A 17114-nucleotide genomic window follows, 5' to 3' on the forward strand; every position below is an offset into this window, starting at 1 on the left:
GGGTGTGAGGAAGAGTGGGGTTGGTGCCCCACATCTTCCTTTGCTCAGACACAGAGGAAATCAGTTTAGAAGGTTCAGGGGAGCTGGAGGCATGGTGATCATGTTCTTAAGAAGCAAAGGCTGCCGGATCACTGCTCGTCCAGGGTCAGGCTCCTTCATAGTGAACACCACACCAAGTAGGATCATAAAGGGATATTCTTAACCAAACAAAACTAAACATTTCCTCTGAACAATAACAAAAGCCAACCAACAAACAAAAAAAGCAAAATGTCCAATAAAGAGGAGAAAGCACTCCAAGAGTCCACTCAGTAAGGTGACCCTGGCTCTCCCACTTATTAAGAACTAATGTACAGGGAACAATGTACCAAAAAGCCTACATGCTATTTCCTAAGATGGTCAAGAACGCTTGGTCAAATGATCCAAGCTAACAAGCACATTGCTTGGGACATCATGGGTGCTAAGCCCACCCCCCATTGTAAATACAAAGCAGCTCTCATTCGTGGAGTAGCTGAGTCAGGATGAACTGGTTTCTCTTGGGATCTTTGCTCTCATCACCAATGTGCTGTGGTTTCTCAGGCAACAGCACTGCCCAATCCCACAGTGCAGCCTGTGGAGCAGTGTGGCTGGCTCAGCCCATGTCTACTTGGCTGCTCAGATGATGTGCCAGTGTCAGGATCCTGGAGCAGGCTTAGGCTAAGAAGACCCACACACTCACCAGAGTAAAGACTGAAATACATCCTCTCAGGATTATAAAAGGCTAGATAGAACTGTTTAATGGGAATGCAGACATGTCCCATTCCTGTTAACTGGGACAAGCAGAGAGAACTTTTACGGGCAGGACCCGGCAGTACAGGACTGAGACCCCAAAGCCTAGGCAGCCCTCGGCTCTCTCTCCACAGCCCCGCCCTGCAGGACGCTGACCACATCCCTTCCTTTCAAGGCACACATCAGACTTGCAGCTTCCCTTCGGGCTAACCCACTATTCCTCTCCATTTAAAAATAAGCTTTCATCTTCTCTGTAGTGCGCTCTCCAGTCCTGGCCACGCCTAGCACAGGTGCAGAACTGCTTTGTTGATCTCAGGGTTTGTCCAGTCGCTCCGAATGTCGTCCAGGTGATTATCGAAATCCACGAGCGTCTCATAGGAGCGGCTGTCCAGGAGTGAGGCGGAGATCCTCTGTGCCTCCGGCCAATCCTCACAGTAGTCGCTGCAGGACAGACAGAAGTCAGCCTCATACCTACCAGTCTGCTAAGGATTGAGCAGCTGCTGGGAGACACAGGAACGTGGACTTGTGTGAATGGACAGGTCCCCCCAAATGGGGCACTGAAGAACCTAGAGGAACCTGGCTGAGGCATCCATGTGATCAGAAAGCAAACATTGATTGGAGGTGTCTGTGGAGACCACGATGTACCACCCAGACCCCACACTACACAGAAGCCCGCCCAGGCCAAGGCTGGGCTACACTGGGCTGCACTCACTGGTGTGGGTCTCTGCATCGCCACCTGTTCTCATGCTGCTCATACACGTGGATGGTGGGCGCTGCGCAGTCCATCGTGAACTTGGCGTTGTCCACCTGAGAAGGGAGGGTACAGGCGTGAGTACAGTGTGACAAGGGCGGGCCTGGGCTCCCATGCGAGCAGCACAGGTATGTCCATACCAAGGGACTCTGTGGTGCAGGGTGATTATGAGCTCTTCCCACCTTTCCACAAAGCTGGGCAGTGTGCCCCAACCAGACCCCTCCCTCACTCTCAGATTGTGTAATGCAGCCCTACTTCCCAACCTCCAGGCTTTGCCCAGTGGCCCTGGTATTTACTGGGCCACCACCAGGGTTTTGGGCTAGTGAGGTTGGAGAGCAGGCCAAGACTGCAGGAGGTGAGAGCCCCTGTCCCAATGTCATGCTGGCTGCAGTACTCACTCACCCATCACCATGACTAAACACTTAAGGCCTGGAGCCGGGGCAGCCCTGGCAGGGAAGCTCAAACAGCACGAGGGAGACTTCCCATAGACTCACCATGATGAGTGCGGCGTCACTGAAGCCCTCTGCGATCCTGGAGGCCACCTTCTCTGCCACCTGGTTTGGGCTGTGGAGAAGGATCTTTGAGCTCTACAATACTCTAGCTAGCTGAGCCCAACAGTCCCGTCAGTACAGCTCACCAGCACCTGAGTTAGGAAGTGGGATGGAGCCAGTGACGGTGCCTGTCAGCTCCAGAGATGACTCAGGTTGTGAATGTCAGGAGGACCCTGGGCATCTTCTGGAGGGAAATGCTTCCTGGAGTGTGGCCTAGGGCAGCTGACAACCTGCTGGGCTGTGGACTGTATGGGAAGCCGAATCTGCATTCTCCCCAAGTGGCTTATCCACAGGAACTGTCACAGAGGTCCAGGGCCTAACAACTGAATCCTCTTTTTAAATCAAGCCACTTTTTAGGACTCTAAGGCATTTTTCATCTTCCTGTGCTGTCAGCTTTCAATTTGGCTGTGAGCTTTCACACTGTTTGATCAATGACACCTCACACTGACAATGCTTCCCCAGCCACGCTGCTGGGAGAGGCCTACAACTTCTGTGGCCATAGCCTGCCCTCTTCCGCTTGGCTCAGCAGAGTTGGTTGTGTGGCTCTCCACAGCCATCTCCACAGCAGTTTTTGTGCAGGGTGGACAAGCACTTGTCACCCACACAGAGGAAGAATCAAGGGCCAGAGGGCACAGAGAACAAGAGGTGGCCATAGAGCCAGGGGACCTGAGCCCAGGGCTTTCACAGGTGTAGGCAGCCCCAGAGTTTCCTGACTGACTCAATGAGAAGGCACCACTCTTGAAAACCCCCAAGCCTCAGTGACAGTAGTGGAGCATCTCCAGCTCATTGCTTCGTTTCTAGAAGAGCCTGTGGGCCATTCTACCGCCCACGCAACATACGCACACTGGGGTCTGTTGGCTCCATCTAACCACACAAGAAAACCCCAGTACTTACTGTGTGGGTATTTTCCAGCTGTCCCCTGGCTTCTAGCTGGCTGCAGCCAAAGGAAGCCTCTGGAGGACAGCAGAGGGCATGGAAGAGGGACATCAGTACGACTGATCTGGGCCTCCCTTCCCTGACGTGGGACCTATCATGATGCTGGCCATGTCCCGTGGCCAAAGGATGTTGCTCCTCTGGAGGTGGCCTTCTTTATCAGCTCTTCCTCGCTGGCCCTGGAGGGCTAAGGGATGGAGGCTGCTGTCACTGGCTTGGTCCCTGTCCACAGCTCCGGAATCCATCCATGGCCCACCCCTTCAGGAATCGCCCACCTACTAGCTCCTTAAGCCACCCTGACAGAAGGTGTCCTTGGCTAGGTTTACGGGGCCCAGACTGAAGCAGACAGAAACTCAGCCTCCTCAAGAGAGAGCAGAGGTGGGGGCATCGTCGGCGCAGGAACCTGGAGCCAATTCAGGTACCAAAGACCAGATTTTCACCATAGGTCCCCATTCTAAGAGGTCCAAACCCCAAACCACTTTACTCACTCAGGAGAGTGACCCTGCCGTCCACAGCCTCTTGTTTGGGAGTGGGAGGCAGCAGGCTGTGGACACAGGCAGACCTGGTGGCTGCTCCCCTCTTTTTGAGCTCCTTCCCTGAACAACAAAGGAGCCATGGACAAAACCCTGGCTGCTCATCTGGCCAGTCACCTGCACACTGGTAAAGCAGGGAGTGGGAGGTGACAACTTGCACAGGCTTTGCCAACTGAAGCCTATAGAGGGTCAAGATCACCTCGGTGATGGCTCTGTGGCTTCGAACCCTCCACCCTCAGTGTGTAACCCATACCTGGCATCCTTCACACGCTCGTTAGCTTGGTAATAGCCGGCAATCACATAGCTGTTGTCTTTGCACCACGAGTCAATCTGAGAGGAACAGAAACGGGAAAAGGACCTCAGCACCAGGTCTGCGACAGTGCACCCCTCCTCTGAATGGACAACCCATACCTCCAATGGTCCTTCCTCGGACTACAATCAAGTGGGAACACTAGAGTTCAGGGCCCAGAGGCAGAGTCTTCCCACACAGGCCGCACTGGGCACAGCAGCCAACACCACACAGCAGTAGCACTGTGTGTGTGTGTGTGTGTGTCTGTGTGTGTGTGTGCACGGCTCTGAGGGAAGCATCCTGAAGCTTGAGAAATCCTCATCACTTAAAACTGGTTCCAGCCTTTCCACACTGTGACACTGCTGTCTCAAATACGCTGAGCCACCTACGCTATCTTAGAATCTGAGATACACAGGACAGAAGGCTGGAGATGCTGCATTTAAAGCTTAACCTCTGTAAATAAGGAAAGTGAATGTTCAGAGAAGTTCTGAGTATGCATAGTTGATAGGAACAGGTCCAGACAGGACCCCCGTCTTGTCTGAAGTCCTCAATACAGGCTTTAACAGTCTCAGTAACTTGCTTGTGATGCCTGCCAGGGACAGAGTACTATAAACAGGCTGATGAGACGGTTGCAAACGGCACCCACCCATGTCTTTGCAGTGCAGCATGCTTCCTGTCCTGTGCTGGAAACAGCAGCAACAGATTTTCAGAACTGCCCTGCTCTGTGGCTTATCACACCCAGTCTAGCTTTCTGCAGGTCTAATGCCTGCCCGTGGAAGACATACACAAAAATAAAGTAAATCTTAAAGCCCCAAACCCAACCCCCAGCAATGTAAGTTGGACATGGTAGCATATATCTGTGGCTTTAGTATTTGGGAACTCAGGCAGAAAGATCTTAAGCTTGTGGCCAGCAGCCCGCTGACACCACAGTGGTACCTGAACTGCATAAGACGACTGCTTCCCCCCCCCCCCTTTTTTGAGACAGGGTTTCTCTGTACAACCCTAGATATCCTGGAACTCACTCTGTAAACCAGGCTGACCTTGAACTCTGAGATCTGCCTGCCTGTGGCTCCTGGGTGTAGGGATTAAAGGCGTATGTTGGCACCACTTCCAGGTCCAAGAAAATAGTCTTAAAAAACAAAACGCCTATTTTTAAAACCTGCTTCCCCCCTGGAAGCTGGTTCAGACCCTATTGCCCTTCATGACTAAAACCACATTAAGACAGGTCTTAGGGTCCCTGGCTCACGTGGACTAGATAGAATACTCCCAAATTCCCAAGAACTCATGAGTTACCATATTGGGACAAAACCAGGGCTCACTGAACCAGCTAAAAATGCTGGTCATCTACCCAAAAGATTAGAGTTACATCCCCAAATATTTATAATGGCTCCACTGCACAAATCCCTGCAAAGCTAGTCACGTGTTACCATCTCCTTTTAAGGGAACAGGTACTAGAAATGCCCCTACCTAGAAGTTTCTTTCCCTTCCCAAACTTATCACCACGCACCAGCAGAGAGCCTTACTCTAGATTTTGGGTTTAGCCCCTTTCCCTGAACTCAAAGCTGAACCTGTCTTTGCTGCAGGGGACCCCACCTCTGGCCAGCTTCCCCCCTCCCCCACCTATTTTCTATTTACTGCTCTTGACATAAGGCACTCAAATACAGTGGCATAAAAGGTTAACTCCTTATCTCACAGGTGAGCAGTCTACAATGGGGCTGGTTCCTGCAAGTTCTGGGCACCCCCCTTCTAGCCTGACTTCCTGGGCCCACAGTGACACCCTCCTGACCACATCTGTCTCCATATCACACCCGCTGACTTGTTCAAGGAGCCCCATGCTTACTCTGCTCCTACACAGAGAATCAAGGGCAACCCCTGCCTGTGAGTATCTTCTGAAGTCTGTTCAGCTGGCCACAGCTGCGCTGTATTTACTACTGGGGCACAACACATATTTTATGCCCCAACAACACAGAATTAGCCTTCAGTGAAGAGTCCATCTGGCTCTTTAGACAAAAGGTCCAGGACTCATATCTGCCTCAAATATATACAATACCACTTTGAACTTGTTCTCCGAGCACAGCCAGACTGTGCTGACTCCTGTGACAAATGCAATACATGCTTCATTCCCCGTGTCTGGTAAGGACGAATTCCTATATAAAAATCCCAGGCACCCAAATAAATTCCAGTGGAGGACGTAATGCTGTGACCTGGAACTTTGAGAACTCTATGGGGAGGCATAAAGTAAACCAGGCCATAAAAGCTCTGGCTTGGCTCTAGGAACTGCGAAGAATTTTCACTGTATGTTTCTGTCTCCCATCCACCAGGAAACAGACCCCTTCCTGCATACAGAGGCAGGCGAATGTTTTAAGAACAGGGGAAGAGGGTTGGAGAGATGACTAAGTAGTTAAGAGTTCTGGATCTTTTCATAGAGCACCCACATGGTGGCTCACAACTGAATAACTCCAGGGATTTGACATTCTGGCTTCCACAAGCAACACACACAAACACACACACACAAACACACACACACACACACACACACACACACACACACACACACACACGCTGCACAGACATACACAGAGGCCATGCACATGACATAAATTCATTTTTAAAGGTATATTAATTTTTATTATGTGTATGTCTCTGTGTGTGTGTGTGTGTGTGTGTGTACCGGAACGCAGGTACCTGTGGAGGTCAAAGATGTCAGATTCCCTGGAACTAAAGGCACAAACTATTGTGAGGCACCTGACACAGGTGCTGGGAACTGAACTCAGTCTACTGAAGAGTAGCCAGTGTTCTGAACCATGGAGCCATCTCTCTAGCCCCTAAATAATTAACAAAACAAACCAACCAGGATTAGGTGGCCTCTGAAGAGTGAGGTAGTAGATGCGGATAGACTTGCTGGACAGCCATACAGAGGCCCCAGAGCCCCGAGGGAAGCCCAAAAGCCCCATGAAAAGCTGGGTGGCCTGGAGTGGCAGTACACAGTCAAGTAACCTGCTCCCTCCCAAGTGGGCCAAGATAAAACACAACCCTGAAGCTGACCTCTGCTAATGGGTATCCTCCCAGTACGGCATCTGAAAACCCAGGCCTCCACCATGTAGTTTAGTAAGAACAGCACAGAATAGCAAACAGCTGTTCAGGACCACAGGGAGATAAGTGAACCTCAGACAGACACTCTGCTCCCTCATAAATATCTTCACCTTCACAGGGGAAGGAGAAAGCTCTTAGCTGGGTGTGAGCTTGACCCCTCTGCTCAAACACTGGAGAGCAGTTGAGGGGCCAGGGCCAACCCTTTAGCTCCTGTTAAGACTCTGCACAGATGGTCCCTCTCCGCAAGCTTGCTAACACTGTATCTAAGCACTGCAGTACATCTCAGGTGACTCCATAATAACCCGAGACCAGGCAAGGAAAGAGCCACACCACACCTGACCCTGCACCACCAAGTGGAGGGTAACTTGGTCAAACCTGTCTGTAGCAAGAAGCAGGCCTTCAGGGCTTCAATGAGCTACCTCTCAGGCTGCCCTGACTTCTCCTTGGAAGAGAAGCTGGGGGAGTGGGGGCTGCTGCTGCTGAAAGGGACAGTACCCAGAGCAGATAGGGCAGCAGCTGTGGGGCATGGAGTGGAGACTGCAGGAGGGACACTGGCCTGAAACCATATCATGGTAATAAAGTCATCTGAGCAGAGTGCAGACAGCCACTGTAGCAGCAGAAACCAAGGCAGAGGGAAGACAAAGGGGCTTAGAGGAACAGGGTTATGCTAATTTCCCTACCAACCTTTTTATGGGTTTTTGCTATTAGGAGTAATTCCTTCACTGCCTACGTCAAAGGGCTTGAGGATAAATAATAGGCATAAGTACTTAAACAGATGAAAAGCACCCGGAAATGCAAGGATTTTTGTCTAATGGAAAATGATAATAGAAATCCCTTCAAAGGAGTCTCATGCTGCCCTTTGGCAGCGCACTGTTAAGAAGTGGCTGGCTTGTCTTTACCATGTTCAACAACCATTTCAGTGTGAGCTCATCGGCAGCAGGATGAGGCCTCACCGAAGTAACTGCAATGGTTCTGCCTGCTGCCCTTAAAACTTCCACAGCCTGCAGTAGCAGGCTCCAAAGTCAGAGACCTCTCCTGGCCTTCAGTGTGCAAGGCTGCAAAGTAAACAAACAGGAAGAAGCTCAGGTGCCACAGGGCTACTTAGACGGCCCAGGGGGAGTGGTGGAGGATATTCAGGGCAGAGGGCATGTGCAGGAGAGAACAGTAGTACTAGGAACTCTGTGTGTCTGGAAGAGCCATAGCAGAGGGTAAGGAGGCATGCGCAGAGAGACAGGGAGCAGTGGGCCTACTGCTCCAAGGGACTCTGCTGCTCCCATAGGTGTGGGGGTCACATCCTGGGACAGATGCACCATCTGGAGAGGTACTGTCAGACCCCAGTCCTTCAAGTGGAGTCTGCAACCTGAACCAGAGGGTGGCTCATCTGAGACTAGAGGCTGGCAGGAGATGAAGGGATAGATTAACCAGAACCTGAGGGAGAGAGTCCCCGGGCATTGGAGTTCATCACTGATGTGTTTATAAAAAGACAAAGAGAATATGTTCTGTGGGTATGTGGTGAGGTAATCATAGCATTTGGTGCACAGAGTCCAAGACAGTTATAGTCAGACTGCCTCTGACGAAGGCCCCCAGGCAGGTCACACGGCCTGGGGTGCTGGGCTGGACAGATACTTGAAAGCCCTGACCATCCTAATCCTCCTGCTTTGATGAGCCAACTTTTTTAATGGGGAAAAAAAAAAGTCTTAAAAAAAAAACAAAAACAAAAAAAAACCTTGTTTTCTTTTTCAAGACATGGTGTCATTATATAGCCCTGGCTGTCCTGGAACTAGCTCTGTAGACCAGGCTGGCCTTGAACTTTAAGAACTTAAAGGTCACTTCACCTGGCCCTTGTTTTACTTTTAATTCAGGGCCTACAAGTGGGCATGGGCATGTGAGTTCAGTGCTTACGGATGCCGTAGGAGGGAGTCTGGGGACGGAGTTACTGGCTGTAGGTGCCTGGCCTAGTTAGGAAAGGTCCTCTACAAGAGCAACCGGTCACTGAGCTATCTCTCCAGCTCCTCCATTAGCCGGTGCTTGCGCTCTTCAGCATAGAGCTTGTCAGATAACTACCAATGCAGGCATAACTGAGCCCTGGGTTCAACTCACTGCAAGTCAGGCTCAAGGGAGAACCCAAGAACCCTGCCCTAGTATTGAAGGCAGGGCCCAGCCAGGATCCAGATGCATCCACCTGCAACTCCCTTGCTAACAGAACAATTAAGACAGTGGCCAGAAATATGCACAGGAATCCCCAAGAGATACTTCAGGCACTAAAAGCACTCTTCTTCAGGAACTAAGTATCACCCACAAATCTTCCTCCTGCTCGGAAAGAGTCTTAAAAAGCAACAACAAAAAAACCCACACAATAATTCTTCAGGACACACTCACACCCAAACAGAGTGACAAGACAATTTGCCTAAAGGCACTTGTACTCTGCCAGAAATTTCCTTTGGTGTTTTAATGTAAGTTAAGTAATGGATGAGCAAGGCGTGGTGGTGCCCACCTTTAGTCCTAGCTCTCAGGAGATGGAGGCAGGCTTATCTGTGTGTAGGGGGCTAGTCTGGTCTACCGAAGAGTCTCAACCCTGCCAAACACAAAAAAGTGAAATACTGTCCCCACCCCACCACCCCTTCAAAAAACCCCAAATAAACAAATGTCAAGGAATGCTAGTCACACCAGTAATCCCAGTTCTCAGGAATTTACAGCAGGAAGGGCAGGGAGAGGGAGGCTAGCAGGGGGCTACACTCAAAACAAGTCTCTGACTCAAAGGGGAGGGGAGACAGGATTAGCATTGGCCAGCTCAGGTTTTAACTTCAGAGCTCCTTCTGAGACGTAAATGAAGCCGTATTGAGACTGGGTGATTCAGGGTCAGGAAGCTTTTTATTCAGATACTGGCAGCAGGATTGATTTGCATCTCAGGTGCCTCAGGACTGCCCCTGGCCATAACATATCAGTCCAGGGCTTTATAAAAGAACAACTCCACAAAGTTATAATTCTGGTCTTGCAATTGTCTCTTGAGCAGAGAATGCAAGTTTGATTACAAAAGCAGAAATAGCAGACGGTATTATAACCTGTAATCTTGCTAAAACAGCAAGTTTTGCAATAGTCTTCAACGTCAGGAGTGTGTGTTGTGTGTGTGTGGAAAGGCAAGTGGGCCGACAAAACACAGCCTGTCAAACCAGAGGTTTACACGGTATGGGCGTCTTCCTTTGTGGTCTCACACGCACATTAAGTTGAAATTTTAAACGTTACCCAATCGCAAGTCTCACTATGTAGATCAGGCTGGCCTCGAACTCATAGCAGATCCGCTTGCCTCCCTATACCGAGTGCTGGTTTTAAGAATATACAGCACACGCAGATTCTTGTTAATTTTGCAAAACCTCGAGAGCTTGCTTCGCTTTCAGCCTACCCGGGAGCAGACGCTCCTCCCGCGAAGGACGCCTGACTTCGCCCAGCCCAGAACCCCGCCGTGGCCCCGAGCTTACGAGGGTGAGCGCCACCTCCAGCATGGGCGTCAGAGCCAGCGTGCCGTGGAAGAGCGGGATGCAGTCCACGAAGAGAGTGTGGCTGCCCGCGCCCGGAGGATGCTCCTTGCGCGGCCTCTGCCTCTCGGCCACCAGAAGCCCGTTGACGGCGCAGTGCGGGTACTTGGCGCCGTGTAGCACCATCTTGCAGTAGGCCTGTGTGGTCAGCTTCACGCCGGGCATGCTGAGCCGAGATGGCCGCGTCGCGACCAACGCACCACGAGACAAACCGCGACCCCGCTGCTGCACGCTGACACAGGCTCCCGCCCGCCTGCCTCAGCCCGTCCGCCGGAAAGCGTAGCCGCTAGCGTCTGCCGGAAAGCAGCGCGGCCCGCTCCCGCTTTTCGCGACAGTTGCTGCACCGCGATCGGAATCTGAGGGCGTGGGCGGGGCTTCCTCGATTCCCGCGATGCTTCGCGGCACCGTCTTGCTCTTCCGGTGCGGCCTCTGCTCTTCCGGTCGTGAGCACCCGGGGTGTAGAGGGCGGTCGCGGCGGTCGCCTGGGCAGCAGTGGCAGGTGACGGCCTTTGACAGCGGGTGAGGGCGGCGCGGCCGAGGGCCGAGGACCTGGAACGCCGGGGCGGGAGCGGTGCCTCTGCGGCGCCCCCGGGCCGGGGACTTGAGCAGCTCCGTGACCTTGGGGCGCCCGCTTCCCGCGCGGGTCTGTTGTCTTGGATCCCCGTTTGCCGTTCGGATCCGGCCTGCCCTGCATCGGGCGTTCCCGCTCCGCCAGGCCCGAGGGACAGCGGGCCGAGCCCTGACGTCACGCTACGATTTCTGCCGCCCCGGGCGTTATCATTTCGGGCTCAGACGTTCTCTCTCGGGGAGCGAATCTAAGGGGTTGTGCTAAAGTGAGGCGTGGAGCTCGGGTCGCTGGGGCGGGTGACAGGGTCATCTCGGTCGCCTGCGGGCCGCAGGGACGGGAAGCCGGCCAGGGCTAGGCCCTGGGCGGCCTCCTCCGCTTGCCCTTCGCAGGCTGCGCAAGTCGATTTTTAAAATAAGACCCAGTCCACAGCGAGGAACAGCTATACCGAGTTCTAGCAGTTTCAGTTATTTCGGTTTTTTCATGTTAATTTTTAAGAAGCCAGTATTTTTTTTTTTTTTAAATTGGCCAAAGCTATGTATATGGCTTGGTTTGACATCAGCCCTTGGTTTGATATCAGGAAGCTCCGGAAATGCATACTAAGTAGAAGAACATTCTCCGGTGCTACTTCATGCCTTCGCATCAGTAATAAATACCGGATCCTGGGTGCATGCATCTGGCCTGTAATGCCAGCCCTTATGGGGTAGAGGAAGACACAGTGGAAGCTTTCAGGCCAGTCTGCGCCTTCAAAAGCTGATGAAGTCATAACAACAACAAAAAGCATTTAACATTGGGGGAATAAGTTGCACTTACTTCCTTAATGTTCCATGGCAAAAAGACTTTTGCTAAAAGGTGTTTTCTCTCAGTTAGCGATGTACGTTTTTGTCTTTCAGAATGTTGGCTACCAGGGCACTTAGCCTAATTGGCAAGAGAGCCATTTCTACTTCGGTGTGCCTTCGAGCACATGGTGAGTGGGACTTTTACTTCCTTTCCTTCCCTTTTTTTTTCTTCTCTCTTTGGTTTCTCATGATGGGGTTTCTCTAGCTGCCCTGGAACTCAGAGACTTAACCTGCCTCTGCCTCCCATTTTCTGGGATTAAAGATGTGCACCTCCGTGCCTGGCTAAGGACTTTTACTTTCAAATAGGCTAACTTAATGTCTTTTTGCCCCTATGTCTAAGAGCCTGTGCTGGGATTTTAACAAAGATGCCTGGCAACTTGACCTTGCAGGGATTTTAGGGAGAATTTGAACGGGGCATTTGTCTGCTTGAAGGAGCATGGGTAAATCCTATTAGTCTGGGTCTTGGCTTGATTTATTTTCCTCTTACGTTTCTTTCTAGTTCTCTCTCTCCCTCCTACCCTTCCTTCCTCATTCCCTCCTCCTTCCCTTGTTCCTTCTCCCCTCCTTCCTCCCTTCCCGTCTCACTGTGTAGCTCTGACTGGCTTTGAACTCACAGGGTTCCTGACAGTGCTGTGGTTAAAGGCACAGTACCACAGCTGTAACGTTCTGTCCTTCTGTCTGTCTCCATGGCTTACTGTAACATTTGCCTCCACAGAACTCTGTAAATGTATGAAGCCCCACTGTGTTGTCAAAGCAGAAGCAGGGGAAGCAAAGGGAGGTTGCTGGGCTTGAGTCTGAGCTGTGTGGATTTCATTTCAGTCACGGACCAGCTCCTGGTGTCTTAAGGATCTGCCTTCTCAGCTGAACTGCACAGACACACAGGGTTTTGGTTCTGAGCCTGGCGTATCACCACCTCAGCTTGGCATTTATGAAGCATGTCCTTCGTTCCAGTGTTAGGCACCGAGAATAAGATTGTGTGCGAGGTGGACCTTCCACAGAGAGCTTGCAGTAGGGAGTGGGCTGGCTCCGTGAAGGTAGTGTTAGCCTGGCTGGCACTCTGGAAGGCTTCTAGAAGAAGGGTCTGCTGCTGGAGGGCAGCAGTGTGAGGTGTGAGGTGTGAGGCGTGAGGCTTGGGCTGCAGATGAGAAGTTTGGAGAGTGAGGTTTGTCCATCTAGAAGCCCAGGCAGCAGCGTGCATTCTCCTGCAGCGGCCTCCATGTTGGTGGTTGGTGAGGCCGCGCTCTGACCGTGCTGTGTGCTGTTGCTCTCCGAGGGGCACCGTAGGTGCGGGCTGAGACATAGGTGTTGTCTGTCGAAGGTGTTGGGTAAGGAAGTCTCTCTTTTATTAACCAGCTGGAAAGACAGGTTCCACCTCCAAGAACAGACATCTGTGACAAGACCACTTTTCAGTTTGGCTTGGCTGTTTTTTTTTTTTTTTTTTTTAATTTGGCCAGTGGATAAGTAGCTGCAATCTCCTTGTCCTCTGTGCTTACAGTATTAGGACGTTTTGGGACTCTGCTGGGGCGCTGCTGTCAGTTGAGGTATTTGTGGTGAGACATGACTGAGAAAGGATCTGAACCCTAATGCCTGACCAGCCCAGCAACACTCACCTTGGGTGAGAAGTAATCTTTTGAATGCAGAATCTTTGCTTTTTCCTCCCTTTTATTCTTATTTTGTAAATTTTCCCCAACAATTCAGGCTTACTGAGGGCATTAAGGGCGTCTGAGGCCTGGCATATGCCTAGGTAGGTAGGGAAGGTTTCTATAACCTGAGTCTACTTGGAAGTAAGGCTGTTGGCTCCCCCCTCACCCACAGCCTTTAGGCCCAAATGAAGATGAGGAGCAAGGTTGGTTGCTGGGACTTGTCTTCATGCTGGGCATGGCCCCATCGATCACTGTCTTGCCGTGCTTCTCATGGTTCAGGTGGGGATGCTGCCAGTCCTTGCCTAATGAGGCCACCGGCTTAAGTGAGGTCACCTCCCTGCCTCGTGCATAGGTGGGCCTGGGGGAGCCTGGTCCTGCACTGGTGACTGCAACTGTGAGGAAGCCAATTGTGGGCTCTGCACCTCTGTCCTTTGAAAGAGGAGTGTTCAGCCTTTGCTTTCCTATGGTCCCTGGGACAGGCACAAAGCTTGAAGTGTACCTAGAAAATAACTTACCCATTCTTGATCTAGAATATAGCGTTTTATGGCTTTTGTGCTCTGAGACCATGAGAGTTTATGGCAGTCTGATAACTGAACTGTAATTGACACAATACATTGGGCCACTGAAGTCACTTCTTTTTAGTGTAGTTGGCTGGTATGTACCATTATCATCATAGTTGATTGATTCTGGAACATTCTCATGCTAATTTACATCTATTTCAATAGGCTGCAATCCAGGTCTTTTAAGCCAGAGAAATAGGGTTGAGGGTGTGTGTGTATTGAACTTGGTAAGAATGTTCATTAGCTGCCATTCTTTTTCTTATCGTCTCCTAGTTTTAGTTAGGACAGCATTTCTGTGATTGATCAGTCAGGTCTCAAACTTGAGATCTTCCTGCTTCAGCCTGCCAAGTGCTTGGGTTCGGCGTGTGCTGTCATGCCCAACTTCATGGGATGCGAAGAGTTAAAGTGGGAGAGTAATTCTGGCTGTTTTGGTTCAGGTTCTGTGGGGATGAGGATGAACAGAAGAGTGGAGGTTCAGTGGTCATTTGTGCACCAAAATAAACAGGTGGAAGACCACAGCACTGCTTAAGGCCTGGGTGCATGCTCATTGTGATGGAGCAGCAGGAGCCTCCCCTCGGCTCTGGCTTTTTCTACTGCTCACTTTGGGCTGACTTGACTGTTTTAAGTGGAAACATCCAAGGAAAACAGAGCTGATCTGTCATGGTGACCTGTCATGGGTCTGCTTATTGAACACAGCGTTCTTCCCTTGGAGTCTCGAGGGCCACCTTCTGCTTCCTCGAGGGGGACCCACGTGTCATGTCATGCTTGGTTCTCACAGTGTGAGCCATGGAGGTAGAGACGCTTGTTTGCTTCCTGACAAGCCCATCCATATATGTCCAGAGTTAGCCTTAGTGAGCAGTAGGAACGTGGGAAGTCCTTAATAACTAGTGAGTAGTAGCTCGTGTATGAGGCCGCTGGGGTCACTCTGCAACAGCCGCCTTTCCTTTTTGAGTTTTATGTTCTGAGTGTGAGACTGCGGTTGGGTCTTCATTTAGTCCAATTGCTTGTCCAACAGATAACCCTCAGCCCTGGTCCTGCCTCTGGTGACTGTAAGTCCTAGGGTTTGGTTAGGTCAGGCTTTCCTTTAACCATTGACCTGCTACCACCCTTCTGCCTAGATGCCCATCCACACAGGTTTTCAGATTTGCCTGCTGTGTTTTAGGGAGTGTGGTGAAGAGTGAAGACTATGCTTTCCCTGCTTACGTTGATCGGCGTGACTACCCCTTGCCTGATGTGGCCCATGTCACGATGCTGTCTGCCAGCCAGAAGGCCCTGAAGGAGAAGGAGAAGGCCGACTGGAGCAGCCTTTCCAGGGATGAGAAAGTCCAATGTAGGTATCAGAGGGTGTGCACAGAAACTCAGTAGTGTGTGCAGGTGACTGGACTAGATCAGATCTCCTGGCTGGGCTTCTGGATATCTACTCGATACTGTTGGCTTAGCCTTTAGTGAGGAGCAGAGCTCTTTGGTAGACAGGATGGGTGTGGCTTTGCCGAAAGATCAGCTGAATACCATGTGCTGTGAAAACATGGGTGAGCCATGTGACCTCACATCCGAGGGCTTTGCTCACAGTCAGCTCTGCATTTTCTCTATGTGTGCTGGTGTGTGAGCGCAGATCTGTGCATAGTTGCATGTTCTAGCCTAGCCTGTGCTGTCCCTGGGATGGGTTTCTTCAGGGAGGAGGGCTGAGCCCTCTGTACGTGTTCTTTACGTTTGCCCTGCATATATCTTGTCAGTGTACCGCATCCAGTTTAACGAGAGCTTTGCCGAGATGAACAGGGGCACCAATGAGTGGAAGACAGTTGTGGGCTTGGCCATGTTCTTCATTGGCTTCACTGCACTCGTTCTGATTTGGGAAAAGAGCTACGGTAAGTGGAGAGGGTGAGGCGAAGCCCAGGAGAGCTGTAGCTCTTGGTACTGTTGGGGTTTCATGTGGCCTCCAAGCCCAGGATCATGGGAACAGTTATGAGATAGAGTGTGCCTTTTGCATGGCCAGCTGTCCTTGTGGCAGAGCAAGATAGGTTTGCTTTGTGTAGCATCCCATGTTCTGTAGCCCTGGATCTGCTTCAGTAAGTCTCATGTCCACAGAGGACTGCATAGCGTGAGCTAGGAGACCCACTTGCTGCGTGGCTGGCTGCGTGGCTGGGCTGCGTGGCTGGCTGACTGTTCCTGAGCATCTGGAATCTGGGGGTGTGAGGCCTTTTCCATAGTGTGTGGACACTGTTGAGCTTGCCTGCTCTCTGACGTGCATTCTCTCTGGGTTAGGTCGTGTTGCATTCTGAGCAGGCCCTCCCCTCCTGAGTGTGGCTGCAGATTACTAACATGCCAGTCCTCTTCTTCCCTGCTGACCTTTCACAGATAGGAGTTACTACAGGCTGTGTGAGAGAGGGGCTGGGGCAGGTGGCTTTGCTTGTGGTTGGGGAGAACCTGAGCCATGGAAGGCCTGGGCAGTGTCATCCCAGCAGGGCAGCCTTCCTCACAGAGTTGTTCTGTACCACAGTGTATGGCCCCATCCCTCATACCTTTGATCGTGACTGGGTGGCCATGCAGACCAAGCGGATGCTGGACATGAAGGCCAACCCCATTCAGGGCTTCTCCGCCAAGTGGGACTACGACAAGGATGAGTGGAAGAAGTGAGAGCCTGCTGCCCGGCCGGCTTCCCCCTCCCTCCCTCGGCATGCTGGAAGCTGCCGTGTCCAATGGTCCATGCTAATAAACGACCAGTTTACGTGATGCCTGTGTGCTTCATTCTTTGGCGGTCACTAAATGAAGGTACCCGTCTGCTGAGATGTGAGGTTTCTCTTTCATAGTGGAAGTGAGGAGGGTTTTAAGGACTTTGCTAGTTGAATTAATACTTTGTGTGATGTGTGTTAGGGTGCATGTGTGGGGGACAGAACAACTGGGGACTTGGTGTTTGCCTTCCATTTTGATGTGGTCAAGTTCTGGTCACCCGTCCTGACAAGTGTTTCTACCCATTGTGATGGGTAAGTATATTTTGTGTAGGGGACTTGCATTTTTAAAAAAAGGTTTATTTATTATATTTATATGATTACACTGTAGCT

General features: G+C 51.3%; 2 protein-coding genes across 2 annotated transcripts; one reads left to right on the forward strand and one right to left on the reverse strand.

Moving 5' to 3' along the window:
* Positions 1–741: 741 nt before the first annotated feature.
* On the reverse strand, positions 742–10816 carry Emc8 (ER membrane protein complex subunit 8). Its single transcript, XM_034522239.2, has 5 exons — positions 10392–10816; positions 3787–3863; positions 2011–2080; positions 1478–1572; positions 742–1206 (listed from the first exon to the last, which is right to left on the reverse strand). Exons 1-5 carry the CDS (start codon positions 10611–10613, stop codon positions 1047–1049), a joined length of 624 nt encoding a protein of 207 aa, XP_034378130.1. The 5' UTR covers positions 10614–10816; the 3' UTR covers positions 742–1046.
* Positions 10817–10835: 19 nt separating this feature from the next.
* Positions 10836–16785, forward strand: Cox4i1 (cytochrome c oxidase subunit 4I1). Its single transcript, XM_034522240.2, is given in 6 exon segments — positions 10836–10868; positions 10870–10947; positions 11907–11980; positions 15218–15385; positions 15789–15920; positions 16553–16785. Coding segments are annotated over 6 exon segments (618 nt in total). The 5' UTR covers positions 10836–10839; the 3' UTR covers positions 16690–16785.
* Positions 16786–17114: the final 329 nt, after the last annotated feature.

The sequence above is a fragment of the Arvicanthis niloticus genome, chromosome 18, assembly GCF_011762505.2.
Source record: "Arvicanthis niloticus isolate mArvNil1 chromosome 18, mArvNil1.pat.X, whole genome shotgun sequence".
Taxonomy (NCBI): Eukaryota; Metazoa; Chordata; class Mammalia; order Rodentia; family Muridae; genus Arvicanthis; species Arvicanthis niloticus.